At 43.5% G+C, this 23,592-nt stretch overlaps 1 protein-coding gene across 6 annotated transcripts; it reads right to left on the minus strand.

Annotated features, from left to right (window-relative positions):
- Nucleotides 1-1,615: 1,615 nt before the first annotated feature.
- Nucleotides 1,616-23,264, minus strand: sema6dl (sema domain, transmembrane domain (TM), and cytoplasmic domain, (semaphorin) 6D, like). Of its 6 annotated transcripts, none has more exons than XM_061740153.1 (20): nucleotides 23,134-23,264; nucleotides 16,861-17,032; nucleotides 15,769-15,880; nucleotides 14,978-15,038; nucleotides 14,720-14,782; nucleotides 14,501-14,602; nucleotides 14,173-14,263; nucleotides 13,817-13,936; nucleotides 13,422-13,510; nucleotides 12,424-12,641; nucleotides 11,464-11,595; nucleotides 10,659-10,814; nucleotides 9,867-10,040; nucleotides 9,365-9,505; nucleotides 9,097-9,174; nucleotides 8,272-8,330; nucleotides 7,631-7,687; nucleotides 6,977-7,159; nucleotides 4,595-4,836; nucleotides 1,616-4,473 (listed from the first exon to the last, which is right to left on the minus strand). In XM_061740153.1, exons 2-20 carry the CDS (start codon nucleotides 16,982-16,984, stop codon nucleotides 3,340-3,342), a joined length of 3,336 nt encoding a protein of 1,111 aa, XP_061596137.1. In that variant the 5' UTR covers nucleotides 16,985-17,032; nucleotides 23,134-23,264; the 3' UTR covers nucleotides 1,616-3,339. The 6 variants fall into 6 exon arrangements, with proteins under 6 accessions (XP_061596137.1, XP_061596128.1, XP_061596145.1 ...); XM_061740144.1 differs by lacking the exon at nucleotides 23,134-23,264 and adding an exon at nucleotides 22,157-22,354; XM_061740161.1 differs by lacking the exon at nucleotides 23,134-23,264 and adding an exon at nucleotides 19,328-19,346.
- Between the last annotated feature and the right edge of the window lie 328 nt (nucleotides 23,265-23,592).

Raw genomic sequence — 23,592 nt, forward strand, 5'->3', positions numbered from 1 at the left:
TTGTATATCGTTTTTTTGAAAGGCTAAGTGGTGGGCATTACTCAAAGGACAATTTGATTATTTTCCATTCAGCCACTTTGAATACATGAAAAGCAATGATCCCTTATCCATCACCCCTCCTTTGTTCTTTGGTGTTTACAGATAAATCTTATCAGATCCATGTCTGCATGCGACATCATGCTCTAGAAATTTTGGCTACATGCATCTCAATGCACACAATTGTGTGTGTGTGTGTGTGTGTGTGTGTGTGTGTGTGTGTGTGTGTGTGTGTGTGTGTGTGTGTGTGTGTGTGTGTGTGTGTGTGTGTGTGTGTGTGTGTGTGTGTGTGTGTGTGTGTGTGTGTGTGTGTGTGTGTGTGTGTGTGTGTGTGTGTGTGTGTGTGTGTGTGTGTGTGTGTGTGTTCTTCCATGGCTCGTTTGAGGCTGAGATGAGGCTTATGATCCAAGCAGTAGTTAGTCCAGATGTTTGGTGAGCAGTGGAACATACAACTTTGGAAACTTTCCCACAAGCTCTCTGGTGTGGTTGCTGGCCTTGAACATCAAAACAGTGTTGCTCTAAAAATAGTCTCAATCTTTAATGTCTGGGATAGTCAGTGTGGACTGTTACTCCCTCTCTGCCTTGCTAGAACAACCTAATGCATCCTTTATCTCATACACAGGATTCTCAAGAGACTTACAAGGAGGTTTCTATCACTCCACTTCTCCATTTTATACTGTTTAAAAAAAGGGGAGAAAATAACACTTTCTGTGCAGTAATGTTTTATTTTAACTATACATGCCGTGTTAAAAAAAAATCAACAGAAAATATGAAACAATCAAATAAACAAAACATTATTTACACATTCACAGTACAACTTTACAATATATCTACAGGCTCAAATACTCTGGAGATCAAATATACAGCCGGCAGCGCGTTACCATGTTGCACAGTATTTAAATCAAAGTTACATGACACAAAAAAAAATGGTTCATTTGCTCACACATCAAGCTCTAACTGAAATATAAAGGCTTCAATTTAGGTTGCAACACAAAGACCCAGGTCATATTGCATTGTACAAGGCAGTTGAGCAGTGTATGTTGAGTGTATGTGTGTGATGTCAGTGTGCGTGTGCTGAGTAAAAAAGAGAGCCCAAACACTGGTCAGATGACAGGCAGAAAAAGTCTTTACATACAATCATCACTTGTAAACAAAATGTGGCTTTGGGCTAAACGGGCAACTGACACGCCAATAAGATTGCAGAAGTCGCCCAAATCCTGTACCCACTGCTACGAATAATGATCCCTTGGTCGTCCCTTCTGGCCAATAGAAACAATTCCTGTAACTGCAATTCTGGGGAATTGCAGATTCTGCACCGCACTCGGCCACGCCAAGACACGGCTGTTGCGTGAACACTGTGTTAATACACTGGCTGTTGGCAAGATGTGCTGTGTTGAGCCGACCGATCCACAGTGCAAGGTCTGACCACCCTACATCCCATGGTCAAGAAAATACATTCACTGCATGGCACCACTATGTAGTGGAAAAACACTATTCTTTTCATCACCGGCAGTAAAAGAATGATTTATTCATGCCTCAATAGGTTTTTATTTTTTTTTCTTTAAATGTCTGTGTTGGTACTGGCATTCCCAGGTAGAATGACTTAGGTAGTGATCTTCCAACACAAATCTCACTCAATTTCAAATTACTTGTATAAAAATTGTTTACAGAACATGACAAGAACATAGAGTGGACCAATTGACATTGCCGTTATTATTTACTATACTGGTTCATTTTGTGAATAAGGCACACAATGCACAGATTCAGGTTCACTTGCCTAAAAATATTTATACTCCTTATTTATAGTATTTAAGTATATACAGGATCTTGTCATTCCCAGCATGACTCGTTTGAACACATTGGTAAATGTTGAGTTGATTGTACACTGGCCACTTGCAGGGAAGCTGGAAAGGGAACACAGGCTGCAGAACAGATAACAAAGATGTTACACCCATAAATGTTTCTAGGGTCAGTTCAGTATATCATTAATAGGGTTAATGCAGGAGGGGAAACTCTAGTTCTTCTACTAGGAGACTATTAGAAATAGAAGTGTACGGAAATGTCTTTGTCATCAGAATGGGATATACCATTGGTTTTGCTTTAGTGTTGCATGGTAAATGCTTTAAATAAGCTTAAACAAAATTAAATTGTTTATAGACTGAGATGAACAGTTTCTTAATACAACTGCTACTTGAGCAGTGGACGGTGGGGTAAGCTTTTTAGTCATGGATAGAAGTATTTTACCTACAAATCAGTTCCAAATGCGCATTTTGTTTGCTTTAACTTCCTGGCCTCTGTTTACAATATAACACACATACTTACACACTCGAGCAGATGAGCGTGGTTTAGGGAGAAAAAAAAAACCTCAAACACACACCTATGTCTAAAACCAATAGCAGCAAATGTCAAGTCAAATTTCCCAGTGAATTACTTTGTCCCTGTTTCAGTATGCACCAAGAATAACCAACTTCATAATAGCCTGACCTAATTACCATCAGAAAAGTGACGTGAAAATGAAGTTCAGGGTTGGTTCACGAGGCTTCAATCAAGATAAAAAGTAGACAATATGGTTGAAATGAAGGACAGTGACTTAGGTCTTCAACAGGTCTTAAGGTGCTTTCTCTGAAGTGGCACCACTCTAGAAGGCCTAATTTGTGTGCTGCTTTTACAAATATTTGTTTTCCAGTCACCCAGCACACATCCAAACACATTCATATAGACTCGCTTTCTCTTCGCTTGATGCTTTAGTTAGTTGTTCCTGTTCATATGCATCTAAAGCAACACACACACACAACGATTACTGATCTTCTGCCCATCCACCATCTCACTACCAAAGGCATGGTCTATCTATCTTCTCTGTTGAGTTCACATTTGTGGGAAGACAGTGCTCAGGGGCAGGAACAACTCAGACCCACTCTTCAAGTATTCCACTTTTTTGGACCTGGTACCACATGCGTAGCAGCTTGCTGGTGTCCGAAACCTCATACCTAATCTGGAAATGGGTAACACCCAAGTCCAGACACAATGATGAGCAGCAGATCCACCACTGTCTGCTGTTCATATCCTGTAGCTTTCAGGCCCAGGGAGGGATATGGGGTCACAGGGAGCCCCAATGAGCATCTTTGGCCACACATGTGGTTTTCCCTTTTAAGTGTTAGTGAATGTGCATATAATTTAAAGGGTTAACACACCTCAAGTTGATACACAAACACACATGAGGGCTTATCGTCATCCACACCCTCCAAACCCTCAGGCTGCAAAGCTCCACAGGCCAAGAGCTCACTCAGAATTGTCCATGTCATTCTAATAACTGTATTTGTTGACCACCCGCATTTGTGGAGTCTGTTGCTGAGAAAATCCATTGGGTTTAGGGGGCACATCTGGCTTTATCGATGGGGTCCGTTTAAGCCCTGTGCGCGGGAGTGAGCCATGCCCACTGTAGCTGCCCTGACGGGACACAGATGATGGGTGTGGTGAGTGCATCCCTGGCGCCATGACTGCACCGTGGGAATCAAGTCTGGAGGGGGGTGTTGGGGGCATGTAACCCCCTCTGTTCATACTTTGTTGGCGGGATACAGAAACCCCCATGGTCACCCCATTAGGTGAGGTGGATAAAGAGTGCCTGTGAGAGGCACTCCGGTGGAGTTGGTACCCCCCTCTTTGCCTTTCCAGGGTTCCTCCCATGCTCAGGCTTCCTGTTGGTGTAGTGGGGGCGCTGGGCATGGGCACATCAACCCTCTTGGTGGGGCTGTGCCTTGGCAGGGAGGAGGAAGGTGAGTACAAGGAAGCCTCACGACTGGGGACCTTGGGGGGTACTTCAGTCAGTTCGTCCATAGGCTCCAGTGTGAGCTGTGGCCTTGGCCGAGGCCCCGATCCCTCTTGGAGAATGGCGCTGGGGTTGGCCACAGAGTCATTGAGATGTTTTAAAAGGTCATTTAGGGTATTCCTCGCATCCACAGACCTCTTTTGCTCTTTCCTACTTCCCTTAGAATCTGTGTTCTTCAGCTTTTTTTCAGAAGAATGTGGTAGAGTCTCATCTCCGTTATCAAGGTTAGGTTGGTCATGTGTAGCGTTGGGCAAGACAACAGCACTAGGGATATGGGAGTGTCCTAGGGCGAGGCTAGGGTGGTGGGGATTTGAGTTACCAGGAGCAGAGGAAGAGGGAAGGAACTGTGGACTCTTTGCTGATGAGTTTGATTCCTTATGAGGCCCACTGGCCTTCCCGTGAGCCCTCTCCCACTGGTTCTTGATGGGCTGTAGGCCCTTCTGCTGAAGCACAGGGGTAGACTCAGGTGTGGGTAGGGCAGCCAGCTCTGGGGGCTGACACCCATCCCGTAGGATCATGGTTGTTGTGTCACCATTGGGTGTATTCAAGTCTTTGCCATTGCTGAGCAGATTGGTGTACAGCTTAGGAGCATCAATGTTTGTCTGGTATTCCTAAAAACAGAAAGAAAGAATACAATCAAGAGAATAATCATATACTGGTTCACACCTTGTTCAGTTACACTTCTCCACACATGATGTAGCATTGGAGCGTTGCATTTTTTTATTACAATACCTTGACAGGGCTGTCAAAAAGACCGTTGAGCTTGACAAAACTCCCAATGGAGTCAGAGCAGGATGGTGCGGACTCTGCGTCTTTGTGGACACGTCTGGGTTTGCGCAGGACAGAGTCACGATAGCAGAACACAATCAGACCAGCCAGTAGGGCACCCATGAGAAAAGCAGCAAAGACGCAAGTGATGAGGATGTTCATGTGGACCATCTGGTTGGTATCACTTGTATGGTTATCCCACATACCTACAAAGCAATGAGTAAAGATATGAATTGACAAATAATTCGTACGTCTTAATATCCCTGCAGCAGAAATGTGCATGTTTATGTGTGATCACAACCATGCATAAGTTTCTGCTTTTATACCTCCCGCATATAAGGTAACCACTAACAAATTAATTAGTCTAAAGACAGATGAAGGAGAAATATGGTGAAAATTGGTGGACGATGTTATGTACCCAAATCCATTTCACCATTTATAGGAAGCACTACTATGTTAGTTAAACAGGAAAGAGTTAAAAGGTTTGTCTTAACCCATGTTCCAGAGGACGGCATGACATGCTTCCAGTACCAATGGGCAAGGAGTGCAGTCTTATCTGAGATAGTGAGTCAAATCAATGTTTTCACACAAGAGATCCACCAGCAGGAAACTGGTCGGAGGACAGAAAAGCAGTGTTTGCAGTGTAAGTGTCCAGATGGTTGCAGCTCTATGTGAGGTTGTTAGTAACCACAGACATTGAAAGAGTTAGTCATCCACCGTGCAGCCACAACACTGATGTGGCACAACAGGCCCAGTCAATGATCTACCAGCCAGGATCACTAGAGCTAGTTTAAAAATAACAAAATAGTAGGAAAGACAGAAATAATCAAAAAAAAGAATCAAAGAAATATTGTAAGAACAATGAGTCCAAGTTTAGTGAAAATGTAACTTCACATTATATAATTACAACAAAATTAAGTATCATTATTATCACTAGTATTCTAAGGGACACATGAGGAATATTTGATCATAAGTTGATCAGCGTCATACTTTATCTAACTTACGCATACATTAACTAATCATTGACCAGATTTTTGAAGTAGTACATAACTGTAATATGTGGGAATAAAATTGACTTGAAGCATCAAAAGTTTAATATCGAGTGAGATAAAGCTTTTAATTTATATAAATAAAATATGACTTTACTTCCGCTGTAGACCTCAGGAATGAAAATGGGGAAAATAAGAGAAATTGGTTTAAAGTTTCTTAGTTAAGGAGCTGAGACTGAACTTGAACTACTGAGGAGTAGAGACGGCCTAGCAGAGTGGTTTTCCAGAATTTGGTGTTTGCCATCTGCCCTATGCTCTGATTTCATCGGCTTGCAGACCTTCAGATGTTTAAGCTATCTGGGTCATTTGCACTGCAGTTTAACATTTAACATTTAAAATTTGACAGTCTACTTGACTGGAGTAACTGACCATATCTATCAATTCATAAACACAGTGGACTCATAATCTGATGGTTACTTCCAGCAGAACAAACTGCCATGTGACAAGGCCCAAATTAACTATATCTGTTTTCTTGAACATAACAATTAGTTCAGTCTTTCCCTACTGTCACCTGTTCGCATGATAGGTTTGCATCATGAAACTGTTATGAAACATCTGCAGCAACCCTGAAACTCCTGTTGCCTGTCTCCTGCATTTTGGTCCTGCTCAACTTAACACGTGAAAGTTTTTAAAAATGTTCTCATTATTTTTACTGTTATGCAAATTATGTCCCAAGTATCATGCTTTGGCTGCACACTCTTCAGCTGGTCTTGCACGCGTTAATATGTCGCTCGTTTCCTCTCAAGTCTCAGGTGTGTCCGCTAAACTTGTTCAGAGTTGCACGAGTGCACCCCTCTTATTCAGTTCTAGCATGGTGTGAAGGTGTACCTAATGAAGTAGCTGGCAATTGTATTCTCAGTTTAGGGTGTACAATATTAGGGATCCATCAGAGAAGATTTAAAAAAAATATTTTATTTGACTGAATAAGGACAAAAATGTCTCCATGTTTGCTTATCTTCTCTGTGATATTTGGCCGGGACTGTTATCGGTTTTATGGCTTGTTTATGTTTTGGCGGGGGGGTCTAGCTGTTTGTTCTTTCACGCTCTTTTGAAAATGTCCAAAAATATATCCATTGTGTGTGTGCACGCTACATTACACAACAGAAAATTAATTATTTAAAACAAAAAGTAAGAAAGGAAAGAAAGTGGGTTACTTCAAAGCATAAGTATAGTAACGGATTGGAAAAGATCTGCATGCTAAATAGTCTAAATTAGAAATCTATGTTAGCTAATAGAAATCTAGTTTTGCCAGCTCAGACTCGCCGCAGCGTGCTGGCTGCCTCCCTGTGGGCCTTACCCTCTTGCCCCCCTGGGATAGAGTCTAAAGAATGAGACGTGGCTGGGTCATCCTGCTGCACAAAGCCTGAGCCGTAGAGCTTTGGAGCAGGCTCAGGGCTGGGGTTCTGAGTGGGTATGAGTACTGGGGGGTGTATGGGCCCACTGGGCTGGACAGTGACGGGCGCAGATGAAAACTCCATGTCTGTGGTGACAAACAAACGGTTAACAAACTGTGCAAATGGGTGTAAAGCATACTGTTATCATCCCAGTTAGTAGGCATGAGCAGAGTGTGTGCAGCAAAGAAAGAATAAACCATATCACAGTTTTAAAGATAATGTTTTCACATTTACAGGCTATTACAGTATTTTTGTATCTTCTTTGGAGAAAAGAGGGAAAAAAGCGGATACCAGTGTTCAGAGAGAGTTGGTACACAACAGTAAAGATGCCAGGGGAAGGTGGATGGGCATGCATGAGGGGAGGACAGATCAGGAAAGTGGCTCTGATACAGCACCAAAGTTGCCTGGTGCCTGCGTGGTTTGTGATGATGAAAATGAAGCATTAGCATTCGGGAGGTGTTGGGTAGAAAAGATGAATGGTAGCAGAGGTTGAAAGAAAGTGCTGGAAATGCTGAACTCAAGGAAATAAAACCATTTGAGTAAAAGATCAAACTAACCAGAGGTAGGGTCGCCAAATGATTTGTAATCTGGCGCTGAAGTAGTGCCCAAAAATGCTAAAAGAATTAAAAGGACAAGAAATCATTATAAGGGAATTCAGAAATAAAAAATAAAAAAATAAAGAAAAATAATTAATAAAACCCTAAGAGATAGTAAGAGTGCAGCTGGTTTAACAATATAGAGATACAGCACTCGCTAGCAGTATCATTTTGCCATGAAGGCCCTCTGGTTCTGATCAAAACGGAGGTTCAGCCTGGGTCATGTTCAGCTGATACACATGAAGGGAAATGTCTACGTAAGAAAAATTAGCAGAGGCAACCCTTCTGCCCATTACATATATTTTAAGACTGGTATGTTTTCGTAGCAGCTGAACATGCCCGGTAACCGTACATGTCCATGTTTTGCCTCACAGGCAGCATTAGTTATGAGTAGCCATGTCGTGTATGTAGATGTGTGTTAATACTGAACATAGACTCATGTCGGGACGAGTTACTGGAGAGGCAACTGGTGTGAGTGTGCAGGCTCGTGGTATGTGTCTGTGTGAGGATGGGGTTTGGTTTAATTTACATAAAACGTCTGTAAATGTGTGTGCAAACTGTGTGGGTTTGTCTCAGGTAGCTGGTGGACATGGGATTCATACCCTGGCAGTCGCCGAGGTGGGCAGTGTTTCCAAATTCAACGTCTTGCTCATATCCAGCCCTAAAAACAGAAAGAGGAGACAGACTTAGATGTTAATCTAGTGTTCAGTTACTGGAGATGTCCATATTGTGGGGTCCTACAAATATCTTGGAACAGTTTTTTTTTTTTTTTATTGCAAACTTTTCAAGCTTTGATATTAACAGTCTAATGTCAATCAAGTTTGTTGAGGAATCTGAACTCGATTTAGACCAGGAAAGGTTACCCCTTACTTTTATTGTATGTTTATTCGAGGTCTTTTGTTATTCTTTTATCTGCTCGTTCAGTAGATTATGTATTAAGAACATCAATAACCTGCGGTGCATTGTAAATGTTTGCTCCGGGATTACTGGAGCCAGACAAGCAGACTAGTGCTCACGCTGCCAAAATCTGATGGCAAAGAAGTCAAGGAACATTACCAGTCAACCAGATCACTTTCTGTCTGAGTTCATGGTGACGCCTACAGGACGTCTTCATCAGGAACTTCTGAAGAGAACTAATTAATGCTCCAAATCTTTTTTTTTCTCCTTCTGCCATTAGCTTATTGAAATTCAGAAAGTTGTCATCCTAAATCCGAGACTTATTATTATTATTATTATTATTACCGGTATATCTTATGTTTCTTGTTTTGCTTTTTCTTCCTCAATCTGTGTAGTGACATTGACTTTGACATGTCTTGAGATTGATCGTGAGCTGAATCTGGATAATCAATAGGCTGCTACAAATTTTGGGGAATTTCTTTTCTTGCCAATAACATGTAGTTAATACTGAAGCTTGCATTTGAACTCACAAAACACCCGGTTGTATCCTCTCACAAGCTCCGTGAGTCTTCCAGCCGCAGTACGGATCCCTTGACGCGATGCAGGACCTGGCACCACGCAGACACAAGAACACCAGGTTTAATCTTTAATCGTGTGACCAGGGTGAACATTAACCAAAAAACCACAAGTTGTGAAGTTATTGTACTTGACATATACCAGAAAAAAAAGAAAACCGTGCAGGCGCAAACCTCTGACCGACAACATAACCTTCCACGCAGGCAGCAGCGCTCCACTTACTTGTGGCAGGAAGAATGCCTTTCACAGCGACTCAGGGGAACACGGATGACACAGCTTGAAAAGGCGACATAAAGGCTGTGTGCGTCTTTGTCCACATGCAGCGAGAGGACACGCTTGTCGTCCTCACGGGTAGACAGGCACCTGGAAAAGGAAGAGAGAAACCTAATCAGGGTCGGTCAGATAAGACTGTCTACCATTTCAGTTTCCGTAGATTTAATCACTTGTTAGGTGAAGGAGTCACGTAAAGCTTTCTCTTACAGTTTCACAGGATTTTAACCTCTGACACAAAGCAGAGGGCACACTCGCTTTCACAAATAATTGCCCAAAAACAAAGCAAAAAAAACCAAGAGGTCATACTGTGCATAAACAGAGAGGCAGCAGACACTTCTATTTGTGCCAGGAAGCTGAAGAGTGGCTGCTTCTTGAACCAGAAGACAGAAGAGGAAGAGAAATGGAGAAGAAAGTCAGACAGGAACCAAGTAAAAGGCGAATGTCTCCCTACTTGGCCTTGTTGAAGACGTCTATTTCCTCCAGGAGCAAGCTGTCGTTCAGGAACTCAGAGGAGGTTTTGGCCAAAACCTTGAGAACGATCCCCGACTCGGCCCCGATGAACACCACCGTGTAGTTCTTGTGCGGTCCTGCTTCATTGTCCACAGCCAGTGCTGTTAGCCTGTAGCTTCAGAAACAGCACAGAGATGTGTTACTGGGTATTATCCATGATGACGAGGACATGAATGTGCTCCGTCTACTGACCGATATATTCATTTAACAGTTTTAAGTCTGAACACATGCCTACTACGGACCAGTAAACCTATGTCTGATACCTGAACGTGTCCGAAAGGTTCATTTAAAGTGCACCAGAACCTTTCAGAAACACGTAATATTGTTTAACTGCTCTTTTTTATTTATCACATTTTATTTCATATCTTCAAACACTTTTGCAACAGTATGATTTGACACATTCACAACCCCAATTTCAAAAGGTTGGGACACTGTTAAAATGTTAATTAAAAACTGAATGCATTTATAAGCAAAACGTATAAACGTACATTTTATGCACAATACGTTAGAAAAAAAAAAAATCACCTAAGCGCCACACTGACGAAAAATCTAATGAATTTGAAAAAGGGGTGAGTGTTCTAGGTATACCTAATCAAGTGGCCGGTGAGTGTATTTTTAGATTCACTTGTGTATAAAATAAAGGTTTTCTTAAATTTAAATATCCCCGCTTTTCTTTTGGGGTCAGTAAAAAGGATTGGAATCGAGGCAGATCCAGAGTTCCCTGTGTATTTACCGGACTCGCGTCTTGGTGAACCAAGGCTCGTCCCCGATGGACGGCACAGCTGTGTCCATCAGTGGGTGGGACTTGATGAACTGCAGGGTGTCATCCGGGAACTCAATGGAGCTCTTAAAGGACGCAGCTGGACCGTGACCGGCACAGCTCCCGGGTCTAGGATAGAGCGCACACACACACACAGAGGACAGCAGGTCAAAGATCAATCTGCACTATCACACACCAGGGAGTGATAATAACCTGCAATGAAATGGATGGAAAAGTGCAGTCAGAGGGTGGGGGAGAGTAGCAGGTGCTTATTAGGATCACAAAAAGGCCTCAGCTGGAAACATAAAATATACATATGCATGATCCATCAATGATTCACTCGGGTGATTATGTGCTTCGCGGACTTTGTGTTTTGGACACAGGGCAAGGCTACAGATATATGTGCTGACTGTAAACAGGTTAAATATTCAACACTCTTAATTATGCCAAATTAATTATTTAATCATCAGCAGATGGTGACTGTGTGTGCTGGGTCACAGCTAATAACCTGGTCCCCTACTAGTGGAAAAGATTTGATTTCACTGGGTTTAACCTGGGCAGAGAGAGAGGGAGAAAAATGACAGACGCTTAACGGCTGCTGAGTTAAACACCTGCTGCCCGTAGAGGTGCCGCGCTCAGCCGCATTTTCATACCGCCCTCATCCTGTTGCAGGTTTAACATGTGAAATGTATTCATAAATGCTCCACTTTTGCTTGGGATGGCAAAAGGATTCCAGTTATGGCAGCATTTTTGAGGAGGAGACGAGATCACGTCTTACCGAGGTTTAGGCAGCTTCTCTTCCGGAAACGGAGTCCACACAGAGTCGGGCGTCTTCTGCTCTTTGAACCGGCCCAAGAATACTTTCTCTATATCCGCCATGGAGAAGGCACAGGCAGCAGACCCTGGGATACTGAGGAGAGAGAAACGTATGGTTACATTTCTGCATTCAACACTAGGCATGGGGCGATATACGATATTATCGTATATCGCGATAAAAAACGGCCGCGATAACGTTATCGTGGGGTACTGTAATTATCGCCAATTTTTTTTTTTGGTCACACAAGGCTACCAGCCAGGTAGAAGCCAGTGTTATTTTTTTCATGTATTTTATTAATATTATTTATTATTATTATTTATTTAATATTTTTTCAGAGAGTAGTACAATCCATGTGCATTTGACTACTGTGGCACTTTATTTTCACTCAATCTTTGTGTTGGCCATGCAGCTTTTGTTTTGTATACTACAGAGCAGTGCCTTTATTTTATTATTTTTCCAGAGAGCCGTACTAAGTAGCAGGCAGCCAGCCACTGTTAAAGTTTCAGAGAGTAATACAATCAGTGTGCATTTGGCTCTACTTTGTCACTTTATTTCTATTTGTCACTTATTTCTTTCGACTCTCAGGGGAAGTATTTTCTTACAAAAAAAGAAAGTTCAAATAAGTACCGGTAACGGTACTATAGTTTACACTTTGTAATGCATAACATTTACAGTACACTATTTGTTCTCTACCTCAAGTGTCACTGTGTTGAGAATGATTTGAGAATAAATGTTCTGAAGGAACCAGTGGATCCACGGTGTTTTTCCTTGCATTTTAAGAATTTTATAAGCGACACGCTAATATCGTGATAATATCGTAATCGTGATATTTTTGTCCACTAATATCGTGATATGAAATTTTCATATCGTCCCATGCCTATTCAACACCGGCTTCATCGGCTAACTGCAGCTCTGGCTCACCTGTTCATCTGCGTGGTGAACACGCCCACCACCGAGGGAACGCCGTTGATGTCGATGATGTCGGTGATGGACTGCAGCACATCGAAGTAGAAGAATGACTCGCCCGGCACAGAGCAGTTCAGCCTCGCTTTCACAAAAGAAGTCCAGTGCTTCTCCAGCACCCGCTGCGAGCCGCCGATGTCATTTTTACAGATTCGGGCCACGCGGGAATACACAACCTGTGGGGGAGCAGAGGATGGAGAGAAGACTGAGATGGGAGGAAGTCATCTCAGCGAGTGTCACTAAAAACACTTCAACATTCTGAATAATGAATAACTCCATCCTGTTGCAATGCAGCACAGAGGACTTAACAAATAAACGCGCTCATATTTAACTTAGTGCTCGAGGAGATTGTTCACCCTCACTGACACATAAAAAAGAAAACATCAAATGGTGCTGAGTGACTTGAGACGGGACAGCAGGAAAGTCTGTTTGATTGCACATATTACCGAGACACCGAGCATAAATGAGGTACACGAAGCAGTTGGCTGAGACGTTTTAATAATTTACCGCTGCAAACCTCCATCAGAGGCCAGGTGTCACCCCGGCATTAGTAGGGTTGAAATATTTATCAGCTGGTAGCTGATGGAGGATGCTGGTGCAACCAGCCCAGGATGAGGCATGGTCAACCGTGAGGATGCCCTTACGGGGGAACATCCTTATTTCCTTTACATGAGCAAATGTGGGAGTGAGAGGCATGTGCAAAATGTGTAAGACATATTTCCTCATTGTGTAAATCTTTAACATTAACAGGACATTCCCAGAAGACACTTTTTAAAAACCTGTCCTTGATCCTGATGTGATTTACAACTTTCGCCTGAATGGCCCCAGTTTTGGCTGAAACACGTGCAACAAGGGAGCTGCAGGCTTCGTTTCTTTTCTTTTGTTTTTTATTCTTCTGTTTACATTGTTTGTGAGGAATATATAATGCTACCCAAACCTCATGTGCACTGTCTTACCTTTCCCAGATTGCTGTGCTCCACTGCAATCTCTCGGTAGAAAAAGTAGACGTAATTCCCATACTCCGCTGCATGCAGGAAATGAGGTTCTGAGGGAGAGACGGGCGCAGAGAGTTGAAGTGTATTTCTGCACTGTCACCACCGTGCATGTTGAATATTTCAGAGATTTGTACAAGGCAGTATATGACAGGGGTGACCTAGATTGCCTGGGAGAGAACAGGCCATATTCCCATGGAGTTCGGCATGGCAGGAGAGCTCTCTATCACTCCAGAAAGAGCTCTGACAGGCACGTACATACAGGCTAACACACTGTGGGCATTCCATTTTTTTGGCAGGTAGACACATGTAGAAGAAGAGAGGGAAGCAAAGATGAAGTCTAAGAGGCATTTGCTTACCTTTTAGCCATTTGGAGTCATATCTTATGGTTCTTAAAGCTGATCCGTCACCCATACTACGGTAGATGACAGAATCACTGGCCTGGAAGTCGGCTACAGTTGCAGAATACAACTTCCCTTCTGAGAAAGAGGGAAAAAAAGATGAAGCAGAGTTACAAAAATCAAGGGTACAGTACTCTTGGATGCTTTCTTTCTCATCTTTCATAAGGTTTAATTGGCTGAGCTGTTATTGCTGCAGGCCCAGTTTTACTGTGGCAAAGACGCAGAGGTGATAATGAGTGCATAAGTAGGAACACATTAGTTCTTCCTCGGAAAGACTAACTATGCGTGTGGGCAGGTGTGTGTTTGACCCGTACCAGCAAACAGGGCAACGTTGGTTTGCTTGGAGTCAAATGGGCACCGTGCCAGACCACTGATCTCTTCCCCATCAAACTCGAGGTTATCCAGCTGAAGGGAACAAAAACAATCACCCACACGTTAGAGGTGGTTTGTCAAGAGTCACAGCGAGAACATACCCACACTGAAGCACCAGCATAAATCAGTCAAATGCCTCCAGCCAAATGTATTTCCAAAGATACTGGAATGAAGGGTCTTTGACCCAAGTTGGGATTTACATTTCAGCAGATATTCAGTTTTTCTCTGAGTTGCACATATGAGGCTTGCCCTGTAAATATGGATACTGACCCTGTAGTATCTGCACATGGGGTTAAAGCTATTGGTACCACAGATAAACACCAGGTCGTCATTCCTGGGGACCAGCACTTTGATGAAGTTGTGGCACTCATCCTGGAGGCAGAAACACAACGTGAGATAATGTTTTGCAGAAACACAACGTGAGATAATGTTTTGAGAGGCAGAAAGCTTTCCTGTATTTCTGCACGTGTGGTCGTGTTTTATACGTACTCTGTGTTTTCCCTTTACAGCACACATGTCTCTGTCAAGTTGGCCCGATCGCCATGTTAACTTCTGTAAAAAACACCCAAACCATTAGACACATTGTCAAACAAAAAAACAGACCCTCACTCACACAGACTTCCCCTTTTCCACTCTCTCATTTTACAACCTGCCCCGTTTGTGATGAATAACTCTCTCTTTTCTCCCCCCTATGGAACCCTTTTAGTGTTTATGGATTTAGAGAGCAGCTTGTGATGGGAATCTTACCCGGTAAGGAATGATCTCATTCCTGTAGGATTCTCTCAGACTGACAAGGTACACCTGATCTCTGTGGACAGACAACAACAAAATACACAGCTCAGTGAGGAGCGCAGCTAGGAACATAGTCCTGATACTTTATCTCTGTATTTTATTGTTCGGTTAAATTGCTTTGTTTTTTTTAACCATAAGAGAATATTTAATGAACTGCACTTCCTTTAGGGGGTCTGGTTAACAGTTAACTATCTTTGCGTTAACCAATAACTTTCTGTCGTTTTGACACATTGAGGGTTCAGTATAAGTCATGCATATCTGAATTTGATTAACCATTAAAGGACAAGCATGTGCTTCATTTTCAGACAAGAGCAGATTCTAGCTGACAACAAAGATACATGCAGGGGTGTTTGCAGCGGCACCGGGGGAGCGAGTTTTATACTGTCGATGTCCAAGTGATTTCCTGCTACAATATTATTGCTAGCAGCCAGATTAATCCCACTGCCCATAAATACCAAAAAGACATGTAAAGATGCCAAGAAATCCCTGACAGCGCATCAGGTCTGCATGATAGACGCCCTTACTGGATCGATACTGGCCATATACATCAGAAGCAGGCCTAGAAGCCACAGATCCAATAACACTAAGAGCTTTTTTTCACCCTTATGCCTCTGTTTACCTGCCAAAGAGTGATGGAGTATATTGGGATGGGGGATGAGTGAACGAGAAAGACGACAGATGGAGACAGAAACTGTGTGTGTGTGTGTGTGTGTGGGTGCGTGTGTGTGTGTGTCTGTGAAATTTACCTGCCAGCGATGAACAGTGTGTCCTGTATCTTGGTCATCAGCTGAAAGTCAAGGCGATGTTGGGACTCGTTGCCAGAGGGCCTGCCTCTGAACACGGGGTATCTCCGTGAAACTGTAGGGACATCACACACATGAACATACCATTAAAGGGGACGGGTGCCAGAAAATGTTGTTTGTGTGTTTGTGTGCTTAAATGCATACATTTGGGTGTCTGAAGTGACTACCCACGTAACATTTTTTTACACTTTATTTGTGGCCATACAAGTCAGACAATAGTCATTCGATGGTTTGTTCAGATTGAGTGGGCATTGTGACATCACAAATCAAAAAATAATGATCCAGCTTCCCCATCTTTAATATCGAATAGCAACAGCTGAACTGCTGAAATGGGTGATGGAGAAGTGTAACACTGACGTTAAGGGGCACTCGTCACAGAATAGGGGGATGGGGTGTGGCATTAGAATACTATTTCCACCCCCTTAAACCGGCTGCTGTGAACAGAGCTGAAGAGGGCTTTAGTAACGTATCCCTGAAGTATTTGACCAAAACAAAATCATTATATTAAGTCTTCAGGAAACGGTGTCAACTTTTGAAAAAGGGCATGTTTCCCTTTAACGAGAAGAAATACAAAAAAAAACAACAATAAATCTAGCCCTATAAAGCTGTCTCAGCTGTTGCTTCACTTAACTTGATTATGTTAATTAAACATACAATTAATTAAGCAACAACATGTGCATCATACTTACTTTTGCAGAAAAGGGAACAGTACAGCCATCGTATGGTAGTGCATGCTCTACAGTAAACGTGTGCCACTGGGTTATTCGTGTGTATTAGATATTAGCTGCTGAAGTCAGCACATCTCGTTGTCCCGGTACATCAAAGAAATGAAAATGAAATCCACTTATCGCTCCGACTAACCATCCAGCAGGTTGCCCTTATGAGTATGAATATAGCATGTTGGTGCCTGAACTGCTGACACCACACAAAGGAGAGGGCTGCAGGCTTTTTGTCTTAATTTTAAGGGTAAGAATAACTGGAAAGTGTAAAATGTGTAAAAGATAGCTGTTTGCGATCATTTGCATTTGTACTCACAGTGCGCATCAATGACATCGAGGGGCACGGTGTCCTCTGGGAAGCTGACTGCGAGGAGAGTGCGCGAGGCTGTCAGCAACAGCAGCAGAAGCTCAGTGAGCAGAAGCGCAGCTCTCTGGCCCATGGCTGCTCACAGACAACACTTCCTGTTTCACACTGGTGGAGATGTTACCTGGAGACACACAGCACACGCAAAATGCATGCTTTTATTGTTCGGCTTGTAAGAAAAAGAATGAAATGTCATGGTATATCAACCACGCTGCGGTTAAGGATAATCCCATGAGCCAAATCCAAAGTCTGTGTTAAAGAGAAGACAGTTTAACAATAATGCGGCGATGCACACATAACATCCGCTTTGATTTATTGATGACTGGGCTCTCAGTGGCAGTGCCTGGCGTTTCCCCTCTGCCTCTTGCTGCATCTGCTGTCTCAGGGAAGGTCAGCCAACTGACCGGTGGGGCGTCTCGGTGTGTGTTGGATGCGGCGGAAGTCCTCCCTGTTAGGAGCGTGGCAGGCCTGCTGTCCCTGTACATCTGTGCTCTGATTGGTTTTACTGGGCCAGGATCAACACTAATCAGCACAACTTCATCACCATGAGCAGTGGAGCCTCTGCTCTGACCTTAGCACACTTCTATCAGCGCTCTGTTGGCTGGCGTAGCTCCAGCCTTTCCACGGAGTCGCTGCTCTTTATTGCAGCTCAGTGATTCGCTCGTATTTGTATCACGGCATCCCGCTTGTGTACATTGGTTTAAAGACTGAAGTGATTTTGTGGACAACGGTTTGTACGGCGTCTAATTGCGGACATGACGCACCGACAGCTTCACTGGCAATAACTCACCGTGGGAGTTGCTGGGGGTTTAGCACCTATGTTACTGAGTGAAGGAGAACTTTACAGACAGCCTGTGTCTGTGCATATTAATGACCAGTGTACATTTATATATTTATAAGGCAAACAAATTATTCATGCAAGCAAAGCTTGAACGGATACAAACAATTTACTGGGAGATGTCACACAGGCAGAGGAATGGATTAGCTGGGAGCACACTGGGATGCGCGCACACACACACACACACACACACACACACACACACACACACACACACACACACACACACACACACACACAAAACGTTGCACATAATCGCTCTTTCAAACGGGATAATGCAAAGACTGGTGTGTGTGTGTGTGTGTGTGTGTGTGTGTGTGTGTGTGTGTGTGTGGCCAGACAAACACACTCACACACAAAGTATTGACTCATTTTTCAATTAGCCCTAAAGCACACCTGCTCCAGTGCCGTCTGTGAGCCCGCCCTGCCAAGCCATTAGCACTTTGATTGATCCACACAGGAAACATGGCTGATCAGCAACCAGGAAGGACGGTCTGCGGGCTTTTGTAGCCCCGTAGCGATGTCAATACTTTATAAATCTACATCTGAACATTTCATCTTGCGCCAACTGCACCTTTTCTTTAAAAAGCACTGCACCTCTGAAATATTTTTAAACTACATTAACCGTGCCACACACGGTTGTTTTGGTAAACTAATTACAACGCACGCCCTCTGTCAAGTAGCCAATTAGACCTTGTCTGTCAGAATCTCAGTCTGCTGTCACATGCAGGTTACGTTTTTAAAAACATGCTGATTATTTTCCAAGAGCTAGTAATGATAAAAGGAAATAATGCCTTTCAGCCATCGAAAATGTGTAATAATCGCTATTCAGTACTCCGAGTGATAGTGAGTCTTTTGAAAGAGCACTGTCATTAGGACTGAGTAATACCAGGCCTGGATGAGACGACGCTTCAGCTCCATTAGACTGCCTAGTAGTTAAATTAGGGGTTTAATGTCTTGACAAAATGGGAAGATTATGAGGGCCTGAAGGTTGTTCCCTCTTCTTATGTTCTTTCACTAATTATGCTGGATCAGAAACTCTAAACACAAATGAATGTTGGGGTACAAACAGTGTGCAGATCCGTGCACACAGGCTCCGGGGCCTAACCAGAGCACCTGTCAGGAACGTACTCTAGATGATGAATGATAAGGCTCCTCTGAAAAGAGAGTCGGTGGTGTTCTTTAAAAGCATCGCGGTTATTTTTTACTACCTGGTTTGGGTGCTCTTACATCAAGAAGAGTGCTATTTTAAAACCCCAGCAATAAATTGCTGTGTTTCATGGAGAAGCCTGGGACGAGAATAGATACCTAATACTCAACAACAGAAAAAAAACAAAGAAACAGAGGGGCCTATGAAATGTAAATAAACCCCACTCTGCAGCTCCACTGTATACGGCTATCCTGCAAGCTGCGGGCTGCACTTAAAGCCCGAACTGGGTTGCATATGCGGGTAAATCATTTCTTTTGTGAGGATTTACGGTCCTTCTCTGCATCGCCTCTTTAAAAACACCACTTTTTGCTACCAATTTCCGTCACTGAGCAGTTCAGGAGAAAACCCTCAAAGAAGATTCAGAGGCTCACCTTCAATCCCCCATAATTCCTTGCATGTCAGCGACTGTGCAGCAGAGGCATGGATTTTCCACCGAAAGAAAAAAAAAGCCATTAATGTAAAAGAGAAACAGAAGACATCCAAGGGTCAGTGATCTAAAATTACTTCTCAATCTCTTGTGATCCCAGCTGTGTTTCCTGTCGTCTATTCTTTTGCACTCTCTGGTCCCTACCCTCCAGTGTGTGTGTGTGTGTGTGTATGTGTATGTGGATGCATGCACATATAGGCCTCAACAAGTCTAAAGACGCTGGGCTTGTCACGCAAGGCAGTGCCATTCAGCCTTGGCTCACTGAAGCTCTGTTATTATAGGCTTTTCAGCGTCCTACAACCACGCACTTTCACTGCTGATGTTGTTGGCTCTGACCCATGGTGTTTAAACACAGGCAGGGGAGGGGCTGAGGGGGATCTGGTGGATTTCTATTTCTGCTGATGGTGGGTGTAGAGGTCTGTAGCCAAATTCTGGTAGTTACAGCTCAAGCTTTAATGTTCCAAGCTTAAAACGGCAGATTAACACTTCACTCCTCTTTAGCTGTGCTTAAATTGGCATGTAAGCCAAAAACCTCTCCTCCACTGGATGGACTTGTTTTTGCAGGGAAGTCCTATTGGGAGGACTTGGGGATAAAGTGTGGCAAACAAAGTGGTGCGTGAGGTTTCGTGAACCATGTTTGGATGTGATGGGTGGATTTAATCCCAACAGAACAATTGGCTGCTGCAGCTTGAGGCAAACATGGGTTGTCACCTTGCGCCATGCTGAGCTGTAAACCCAGCAACATAGGAGATCAGATCACCCAGGAGTTCAGTTTCACGGATTTCAGTCCCCACACTTGGTGTGCAAATCGTGCTTTCTGTAACACAGTTGTCACGGCTCTGTTATGTGGATCTGAGAAATTAATCCAGATGCAGCCACGTCTGAAAGTGAGTCAGCCAGATGATCACAGCAGCTACCACACAGACCCAGAAATGATAACTATTCCCCTTCCCACCTGAATAATAAGCAGTATCCCTAATTGCGTGCTATTTATGTAAGGACGACTTCTAAGGGGCTTGGTTAGACTTGTTGATTTAGAGATTTGGCAGACAGTGAAGGTTGTGTCACCCTAAACCATGCTACCCTCATTTTCTTGTCTACCTTATAGCACAGGAATGAAACGGGAGAAATGGGAGGAAGGCTTTTCTCTGCTGATCTGCTATAATAGAGCGCAAAAGCTTTGAGCTGCAGGTGTGACCAAGAAACAAAAGGAGCTTTGGGCAACTCAACACAATAGAGCCCCACCCCCCCGATCGGTGGACCCATGCTTGGTAAAGCTGTTTTACGAGGCTCCGAAAAGGGACTTCTGAGGGAACAAAGGCAAAGTAAATAAACAAGCTGGCTCCAAATGTTGCACACAGTGTCCAACTTTTATCACTCCAACCAAGCCAAGCAGTTTAGGCAAACCAGAGGGCTGTAAAGCATTAACACTGATCACTGTAGGGTTTAATGATGGCTGTTCCGGGGTTACGGCCGGCTGTAGTGGGGGGTTAACGGTGGTCGTTCTGGTCACTGAGTTCTGACCCCGTGGCCAGTGAGGCGACGTGGGATGCACCAGCCAGCTGTGCTGTCAAAAGGAAACCTTTATAGGGCTCGTTCGGATGTTTGAGCTGACCATAGTGTGGTTTACCTGCCAATATTGAGTTTTCAATTTTCGCGTCTCTGCAGCTCAGACAATTCAGATTTCCAGGGAGATGTTCACAAGTACATTTATCTTTGAACAAAGCACTGAGGCATAACATCATCATCTAAAACAAACAGAATTATGAGAGAAAATTAACAACTCTCATCATTGTTTAATAATAACAATAAGCCATTTTTTAAACCTTTTTGGGTCCAAATATTATTCATTTTGATTTTTTTTTTTTGTTAATTCAGTTATCTACATATTTCTTTATTCTGTGTCAAAGTTTTACATGCAGATCTCCTCCAGCTCGAGCTCTAAATGATGGCATTGTGCACGGGGGAGCATAAAGCCATTCAAGTTTCGTCCGTGTTAAATGTTTTCCTACCCCTTCAGTCAACGTGTAGGACTCCTCTAAAACCTGATTTATGGTTCCGCGTTACACCAACGCAGAGCCTACGGCGTAAGGTACGCGGCGACGCGCACCGTACGCCGTAACCCTACTGCGTCGATTTAACGCAGAACCATAATTCCGGCGTAAAAGACAACAAAGACGCGGGGGACAGCGGTGGAGCGACGACACCGATGAGGCAGCACTTCATTCATGCAGGGCGGGCTCCTATCCGAGCTCTGCTCCAACACTTGTGTTATTGTCCAATTTACGGATATCGAAAAGAAATCGGGAAAGGGCTTCATTTTAAAAGATAAATGAATAAATAAAATGAAATCGGGAGTTAAAGAAGAGAAAACAACCCCCGTGTGAACTGTCCGCCCTATACTATTGTTTAACAGCCTGCTATGTTTACGCATCCGTACACTTACTGTCAGGTCACCTTCATTTAAAGTTCTGTATAGGAGAAATTACAGAAAATACTTCCGTGAATTATTCAACACCACTAAAATAAGGATAACTAATCAAATATGGGTGCGTCTGATATTTAAAGTGTTGGAAAAAAAATCAGGTATGAAGCGGTCTGCATCATCTCTCGGTTTCTATTATAATTATCATTTTTTTAATTACAGTAAAATCCACATTTTACTGGAGCCGTGTAGAGATCATGTTAAAGTAGCACGGTCCCCTTCTCAGCTGCTGTAACACACTGAGTTACATCGTAATAATAACTGGGAGATTTCACACAGGACACCTACCTTAAATCACGCATGGACCGGGCAGTCCGACTGAATGCAATAATTCCCGTGATAATCCATGTGCGAGAAAAACCCAAACGTGTAATAATATCCCTGTTATTTGGAGCTCCATCCGGACGCCCCTCCGCGGTTTTATCCAGTTGAGCGGAGATTTCAGAGATTTCAGGTCCGCAGGAGCCTCCACTCGGTCCCCGGGCCCCCTTGCGCTGTGGTGAGTGATCTTTAAAGCTCCCTCCCTCACACACCGAACACACCAGCCCCTTCCACTACCATTAACTTTGGAAACCGGGAGGGGGGGGCAGTAAGACATAAACATTAACGCTGCGCTGCCTGTCTTTACTACGCCTCTCTGACGCCTGATTTATGGTTTTGCGTTAAATCGACGGCGTACGCTACTCGGCGACGCGCACCGTTACGCCGTAGGCTCTGCGTTGGTGTAACGCAGAACCATAAATCAGCCTTAACTTGCACAACCATTGATTTATAATGAGAGAGGGCGCACCAGGGCTGGGAGATATCGCCTTTGCGCCAGGGTAGAAAAAAAAGATAAGATTTAAACAAAACTCCTCTCTGTGTTTGTTTATCTTGACAGACAATTAGCACATCACTTTGATTTGTTATAACAAGAGAATAGAAGTCAATTTAATAAAGCTTTACGCCTGTTTGAACGACTCACACGTGAAGAGCTGAGTTTTTTAATTTATAAGAAATGGGAAAGACGCTTTCAAGCTGAAGAGAGCTCTCATAGAAATGAAAGAATATTGCTCTTAGAGTTAAGCATAATCTATGTAAAAACAATGCGGACTTGTACTATGTTTGTCCTGTAAGCATCAGTTTTGCAGAGCAGCATAGCGACGTGGTCAGGGGAAAAAAAATATTTTGTTTCCCAGTAAAGACTTCCCTCTAGTTTTCCTCTCGACTTTCACTGAACATAAAGACGCAACAAAGTGAATCCACGCTGGCTGCAAGAAACTCACCTCATCTGTATGGATTTGTTTTTGTATCCTTTTTGCGCGTCGCTGTAATCCAAAAAGAAATATCTCGCGCGTCGCAGAGAAATCAACTTCTCCTGGCAGGGAGAAAAACAAACTAACGCACGGCAAATGGTGTAATTCGACCCGTGCTAAGTCAATCCATGGAGTGCGAGGAGCGCAGCCTACCAATGAGCAGCGCTCTGGCCGCGGTCCCTCCCCCATCATCATCCATCTCTCCTCTGCCTCGCTCTGGCTTCCTTCTTTTCTCTCTCCTAAAGCCCGCAGAGAAGAAAAAGCGGTCCCCTCCCCTCTCAGTTCTCCTCCTGTGTGTGTGTGTGACCCCATATTGCCCCCCCCCCCTCACCTCCCTACGATAAACCCCATCCCCCAACAACTAAGTCAGAAAGGGTCTAGTTTAAATCATTTCAGCTGAGTTCTGGCAGGTCAGCTGCTCAGTTAAAC

This window comes from Cololabis saira, chromosome 2 (genome assembly GCF_033807715.1).
Source record: "Cololabis saira isolate AMF1-May2022 chromosome 2, fColSai1.1, whole genome shotgun sequence".
Taxonomy (NCBI): Eukaryota; Metazoa; Chordata; class Actinopteri; order Beloniformes; family Belonidae; genus Cololabis; species Cololabis saira.